We start from the raw sequence: 7,468 nt of genomic DNA on the forward strand, positions 1-7,468 counted from the left end.
CAACGTTGATATGTCATATCGTTGTCACAATCCATTCTTTCACAACAGAAGGAAGCATGTTGCGTGCCGCGTTACTTACAAAGTACAAGCGCATCAAGTTATCAAACATAATTACTCCACTAACCACCTTGCAAATGCATTTGCAAGCCACTCTCATCGCTACCTCTCTTGAGGGGGCGTGTCGAGCATAACTATTTATTCCCCTGTACTTTTGATTAGAGTACTTTATTATTTCCATTATTATTTTCAAGTTACTGTTTTCTAGAAGTATGACTATAAGAAGTGGTTGAATTTATGTATATACAGCACGCAACTCATTTTTTATCTCCTCCTAAAACTCTATAATCAACAATCTAACTTGCAATCAAGCATTGCATATACATGGAATTTTTTTTTATCATCCAACACAACAAACGCCAAAATTACCATTACAGATACAGTAGGCTTTTTAAGAATTGAGTTAATTTGACAATGGCATAAAATTATGATTTTGATGTAAAGAATGAACAAGAAAGGTACTAAACTAAGTGACTAAAGTAGCATAAATCATAGATCCGTCTTCCCGAAAATGAATCCATTTATGAATCTATGTTAAGAGCTTTACTTCGGCAAAAACATGTGAGAACTCTATATCAACAAGTACTCCTTCCGATACCCACGCACAATGACAGGCACACTTGTGGGAGGGATCTGTGGCACAAGCAATATAATGAGTCAAAATTTGCTAATGCAAGTAACTTCAAGCAAGATTCAGCATCTAAAACATTTAATCCTCCCAAAAAAGAGGAGCAAATGATAAAGAAAGTATAGACAATAAACACAGGCCAAATACATTGGACTTGGGTATTCATTGGATTTGAGGCAAGAATACACCCTGATGCAAAAATCTCCACCAAAGAGTTGAAAGATTTAAGGATAACACTTACCATGCCATAATCTGTGACAATCACTGAGATGTAATCTGAAGGAGTGGCATCATATCTGTTGTGATTCACACCAAGGTAAGAGGATTCAGAATCATTTAGAGATCATTAAATCAAATAGTTCCTTTCTTTGGACATGAGACATCTAAAAGCTTACTTTAAATTAAGAAGTTCAAGGTTTTCCTTCTGTTTATCAGTCAAGTTATCCAAATAATTCACATCCACTCTTCCTGGGACCTTTGATATGGCATCTGGATCACCTGCAAGGCATTCCAGAAGGAAGGTGTAAGTTGTCTGCCTCTTTTTTTTTTCTTTTTCTTTTGGGGGCGGGGGCGGTTGAGGGAGGGGATTGTATAAAACACCGACATACCTAACTCATTAAAGCAGATTGAATCAAGTTGCACCCTTTCATGAAATTTATATGCTTCACAGCAGACCAAAACTGGAACACGAAATGCATGAGCAACCATAGCAACAGATGCAGTTCCAACCGTCGAATATACAGTCCCATTAGAAAATATAGAGGAAGCCCCAAGAAAAACTCGAGTGACTTTGTGCATGACATAAGAAATAGCATTTAATTGAGTATAAGTACAACTAAGGCCCTTTACCACCAGCCTACGAAGTAGCTTTTGGCCTTCAAGCATCGGATGCGAGTCTACCACCACAACACGAAATTGTTTCCCAAGCTCATGGGCATACAAAAGAATCATTTCAACAACACATGATGATCCATATGTCAGAAGAACATCACCATCTCTGATTTTTGTAGCAGCATGTCTAAGTATCACCTTATCAGCAAGCACTATCTTCTCATTTATGAAACGATCAATGTCAGAACAAAGGGTTGTTTTTGCTTCTGATTCAGAGAGAGTTAGTGGTAACCTGGCAATACGACTCTTCAGAAACCTGATTGCATTTCCCATACTCATAGAAAGTGGGCGGCATTCAATCAGAAAAGAAACAAAACCACCAATTTTGGAAGTTAAATCTCTGGTGAGGGTTTTTTCAGGTGGTGTGGAATAGTCTCTGATAGCCTCCTGAAATGCCTGCAGCATTGCAATACAACGTGCATTTCCTCCTGACAAATCTCCAGCCAAATACTGCAATCCAACCTGACAATTTCATACAACACAACATTGCAAGGAACTCATTTCTCTGTCATTAAATTAAAAGATAAGAAAATATGCTTTATCTACTTTTCAAATAAATAGACATCTGAGTAATTCATGCACCATGCAATAATTACCCTGTTCATTCTGATTCCACTTCCCACAATACATCCTCACACCAACTAGTACACCAAAGTTATAGAAAATTTGAGTTAAGATAATCTTTAAAACTTTGAGGAAAAACAACAAAAAAGATGCGAGTTCAGGAAGCTGACAAATAAGAGGTTAATGTAGCATTCTCGACTATACATTTGCATGGTTGAGGATCGCTGTCCTGGATATTTAGTTTTCATGATTTTTTAAAAGGGGGGACACATCCAAGTCTACCCCCACCCCCTTCCCCTCTTATTTTTCCTTTTTCTCAACTGACTTGAACGGAGTTACCCACCTAAAATACAGTTAATCAGATAGGAAAAAGACAAATAAGGTCAACTGTTAACTAATCAGAGCAGACTACTTAAGAGAGTACCTTGTACACAGCAGGATGCTTCTCATGAAGTTCAAAAAATTTCGACCCCAAATAAGGAAGCTGAGTTCCATTTTTGTGTGGAGGCAGATGGCGAAAGAGTTCAACTCTATTCCTAGCTTCAGGTTGATTCAACACAGATCGCCTTTTAGCCCTACCCCCACGACTCTCATCATCAAATTGCTTACGTGGAGGAGGAAGATCTTTCTTCCTCTCTTTCTCCACTGACCGATCAACTCCTATTCTTTCAGAAGCTGCAATTGAAGATGCAACTGGAGGGCCATCTTTCTTTTGTGGTGGCTGCTTCATGGGTTTAGAAGAAGGTGCTCCCCCAGGTGTACCAGATTTATTTGCCTCAGCTATAAAATTAAGATTAGAAACGTTAGTGCCAAAAGGAAAAGCTAACAAATTATATACCATTAGAAAACCAAGTTCAATTGGTCAGAACAAGATTAAATAAAAAAGAATCAAACAACACTAATGTTTCATCAAAATCTAAAATGCCATTGCTATGTTATTCACAGGGAGTCAAAGAAACAAATACTAAGGAAATGCTAACAGACTTCAACAAGCTATTCAAAAATTTGAACGTCATATGGGTAGAAACTATAAATTAGAAATTAGATGACTTGGCTCATTAGATTAAATCACATGTAAAGCTTGAGTTTGATGATGAACTCACTTCATAAAAGGTATTTCTATTTCAATCAGATTAAGAACCTATTTTCTTTAAGTAAAGGGGGATGCTTGCAACTGATTGCAACATGTGCTTAATCATCATCCCTTAAACCTGTTTTCAAATCCTCTTAATGTTCCCACTAAAAGAAAGAAAATATTACTGTTTCGAACCTCTAGAAGCAGCTTTAGCAGCCCGTTGAGACTCCTGCAAGGCACGTCTCTCAGCTTTTGTTGTTTTCGCTTTTAGAGGCTTTGAACTTGATGCTTGCTCCTTTTGCGCTTCACTTTGTTCTGCAGCAAAGTTTCATTTAATCCAAATACTTTGAAAGTCGTTTATTGTATTCAAAAAGTTATTATATTTACCAGGCAATGGATTCTTAGCTTCCACTGCAGCAACACTTTCCGGATGCTTCGCTGTAGACAAATTGAAACCGCCACTGGGAAGACTTGAGGCAAATTTTGCTGAATCACTCCTCCGATACCATCCCAACGACGACTCTGCCCCCTCCGAGAGCTCTTCGTCACCAATTCGACTACGAGGCGGTGAATCCAACCACAACACTGACTCCGAAGGGTTGTAACTTCCAACGGTAGGAAGCTCTCCAGAGTTTTCCCGTCCAGGAACGGGCACAGCGGCGGTGCGTCCGCCAAGGTTGTCGGAGAGGTGACGCGGCGGCGGTATCATGACGGGAGAGAGGGAGTTGCTGGCAGGAGAATCAGAGAGTGGAGGCGATTCGGAGCTTGGAGCGGCTGATTGCGGCTGAGGCTGCTTAGCCGGCGTGTTAGGAGTGAAGAAGCCGACTTGGCGGACTCTGGGGACGGCTCGTGACATACGACGCGCGTCCATGGATAGTTGCCGTTCGAAGAACTTTGTTGATTTTTGTAAAAATAAAAGATAACAAAGGTGAGAGAAATCAATGTTAGGGTTTGGAATTCATGCAAAAAAAAAATTATAATAATAAATAATGAGAAGAAGGTATCAATATAATTTCCTTTAAGAGAGAAAAACGAAATATTTTTGAATAAATAAATGAATAACATTCGCTACTTAGTGGAGAATAAGTTTTTACCTCAGCGGTGTAATAGTGTATAGCGCATAATTTATTTTTCTTTTTTGGAAGAATAAAAAAATCTAAAAAGAATCCAAGACAAATAATTTTTGGACGAAAAGACAATCTTATATTATCAGTGGATACTGAATTTTATTTTATTTGATATTTAACTTTAAACATATTCTTGATACTTATTCTAACATTAAAATGTTTTTAATTTTATTAAACAAAACAAAATTGCGGTTATAATACATAATATTAAGGTTTGCTCTCTTTGGTATGCTACTGGTGGCACGTCTCAGACTTTTTGTGTTCTTTGTTTTTTTTTGTTCTGTTTTGTTTTGAGTAGTCAGTCGGTTATTTTCTTCTGCCGGGGTTTATTTTGGTGTTCGGGTGGTATAAGGTGATAGTCATGGAGAATGAGATGGAGGGGTTGAAGTTAGATGGGAAAGAAGAGGTGATGTTATTGCATTGTTTCCTTACAACAAGCGTAGTCTATTTTCCAGCAATGAAGAGTAAGAAGGCGAACCTTTGGCTCCTTTAGGGGGTGTTTAGATCTCAAATCTGAGGGAAATGAGATATTTGTTTAAGTTTTTTTATAAGATGGACATTGAACGAGTGATAAATGAGGCTCTGTGGACTTTCAATAATCATTTATTAATTATGCATCGACTCGAGGAGAACAAAGACCTTATGCAAGTGTCTTTAATTTTCTCATCATTCTGGGTTTAAGTGCATGATCTACCGTCGAGGTTTTTTTCGGAGAATGTAATGAAACGACTTGGAAATTTATTGGTAGATTCTTGGAATATGATATGAAACAACTGAGTAGGGGAATGAAAAATTATTTACGTGTTCGGGTTCAATTAGATGTTAGATGCCCTTTGAAGCGGAGGAAGAAAATCATGATCTCTCCTAGGAAGTGTACTTATGTAATTTTTTAAGTATGAGAGATTGACATTATTCTGTTTTTTATATGGTTGCTTAGGCCATAATGATTCTTTCTACCCGGTTAGATTTAAAAAAGGTGTAGAAGCTGCAGAATTTGGATAGGATTTATCTTTAAAGGCACAGCCAATGAGAGTCGCTGCCATGAATAGTGTGTGGCTAAGGGAGGAAGGAGATGGGGAGTTGTAGGAAATGAATCAGGGACAACCTAATTTATGGAAAATTTTAAGGGATAGGATAAAGAGAGAATCAGGGATGACGATCAATCCTATATTGGGACTTAATTTAGAATGAGTCATGAGTAGCGATTTCATAAATTATGGGGAATCTTTAAAAGGATTGGGCCAGATGGACATGGCGCATGATTTGGAGGAAAGCTCGATTGAGAGCGAGGATGGAAAGAAGAGACCCGGTATAGATAGTTTGGATCCTAGCGTTTCCAATACAGTAGATCTATAGCTCGAGTTCAATTTTTATCGGCAACTGCCAATGGGCAAGCCGACCGGTCACAATGAAAATATTATGTCAGAATGTTCGTGGTTTGGGGAATCTACGGGCTACTAGGAGACTTTGGCACATGCTGAAGGTTTAAAATCCCCAATTGGTGTTCTTTATAGAGACAAAATTAAATGGTACGCGAATGGAAAAGTACATAGAAGATGTGGTTTTCATAATGGAATTGATGTTCAAGCTAAGAGGACGTGAGGGGGACTCTATCTTACATAGAAGGAAAATTACATGGTGTAAGTACAGAATTATTCAAAAAATCATGTGGATGTAGTGATTCAAGAAGATGAGGCAAGCCCAAAGTGGAGAATGACGGGTTTTTATGGAGCCCTAGATGTGCAAAATAGAGAGGGTACTTGGAATTTATGGAGACGTCTAGGAAGGAACCAAGGTTTGCCATGGAATAATTCTGCATCCACATGATTTTACTTCCTGTTTGTTTTTTCCAGAATTTGGGTTATGAAATTCTGCACAATTTTAGGCAGAACAAACAGGAAGTAAAAGCTTTATGGCATTGAAATTGAACATGAGTAAAGCGTATGGTCTAGTTGAATGGTCGTTTTTAAGGAGAATGATGCTATGAATGGGTTTTGCTAATTCTTGGGTGGAGCTCATTATGCGATGCATACCTACTGTCTCGTATTCAGTTGTAGTTAATGGGAAAGCTAGAGAGATTTTTAGACCTACTAGAGGCCTATGGCTGGAAGATCTATTAAGCCCTTTTCTTTTTTCTAATATGCAGTGAAGGGCTTTCGTCCCTTATGAGATTAGATATGAAGGATGATTTGATAAAAGGGGCTATAAAGTAAGTTCAATGGGACCTCAAGTCTCTCATTTAATGTTTGTTGATGATTGCATTTTATTTGGAGAGGCTGCTGAAAGGGGGGCTCATATTTTGAAAGATACACTCAGGGAATATAAAGTATATTCTGGGCAGAGTATTAACTATGAGAAGTCAATTCTGTTTTATAATTCAAATACTTCTGATAGGGCAAGGGAGTAGTATTGCAAATCATGAATGCTAACAGTTCAACAGATCTAGAGAAGTATTTGGGTTTGCCGAATATGGTAGGAAAAAAGAAGAGATTCTCATTTCAGGTATTAGAGGATCATATCAAGAAAATGATTGATAGTTAGAGTACTAGATAGTTATCGTAAGGGGGAAAACAGTCATTCATTAAAGTTATTTTTCGAGCTATACCAATATATTCAATGGCTTTCTTTCTGCTACCGAAGTCACTATGTGAGGAATTTGAGAATATAATGGCCAAATTTTGGTGGCAAAAAGGACATAGAAAACGGGGGATTCATTGGTGCGAGTGGAAATGGTTATGCAAATTAAAAGAGAATGGTGGTCTAGGTTTAGAAGTTTAACAAAATTCAATTTAGCTTTACTTGCAAAACAGGGTTGGCGATTAATTAATTATTCGAATTTGTTGTTAGCTCGTACTTTAAAAGCTAAATATTACCCGGATACTGGTTTTTTAAGTGCCAAATTGGGGAATATACCTTCTTATACTTGGAAAAGTGTATGTGCAGCCAGAGGCTTGTTACAGGATGGGCTATGCTAGAGGATTGGGACTAGAGTGGAAATTTCTGTCCTGGATGCTTCGAGTGTTCCAGGGGCAGTAAACTACAATATACAAAATAATGTCAATGATTCAGGCATTAGAGTGGTTGTGGATCTGATAGATGATAACTCTAGCGTATGGAAAATAGATG

The 7,468-nt window shown here is 37.9% G+C and overlaps 1 protein-coding gene across 3 annotated transcripts; it reads right to left on the reverse strand.

Moving 5' to 3' along the window:
- Positions 1-354: 354 nt before the first annotated feature.
- Positions 355-4,307, reverse strand: LOC107897680 (translation initiation factor eIF-2B subunit delta). Of its 3 annotated transcripts, XM_016823207.2 has the most exons (7): positions 3,603-4,307; positions 3,411-3,530; positions 2,565-2,920; positions 1,294-2,038; positions 1,081-1,183; positions 927-981; positions 355-690 (listed from the first exon to the last, which is right to left on the reverse strand). In XM_016823207.2, the coding sequence occupies exons 1-7, from the start codon at positions 4,084-4,086 to the stop codon at positions 628-630; spliced, it is 1,926 nt and encodes a 641-aa protein (XP_016678696.1). In that variant the 5' UTR covers positions 4,087-4,307; the 3' UTR covers positions 355-627. The 3 variants fall into 3 exon arrangements, with proteins under 3 accessions (XP_016678696.1, XP_016678699.1, XP_016678697.1); XM_016823210.2 differs by lacking the exons at positions 2,565-2,920; positions 3,411-3,530; positions 3,603-4,307 and adding exons at positions 2,173-2,217; positions 2,311-2,440; XM_016823208.2 differs by lacking the exons at positions 2,565-2,920; positions 3,411-3,530; positions 3,603-4,307 and adding an exon at positions 2,173-2,441.
- Between the last annotated feature and the right edge of the window lie 3,161 nt (positions 4,308-7,468).

The sequence above is a fragment of the Gossypium hirsutum genome, chromosome D09 (assembly GCF_007990345.1).
Source record: "Gossypium hirsutum isolate 1008001.06 chromosome D09, Gossypium_hirsutum_v2.1, whole genome shotgun sequence".
NCBI lineage: Eukaryota > Viridiplantae > Streptophyta > Magnoliopsida > Malvales > Malvaceae > Gossypium > Gossypium hirsutum.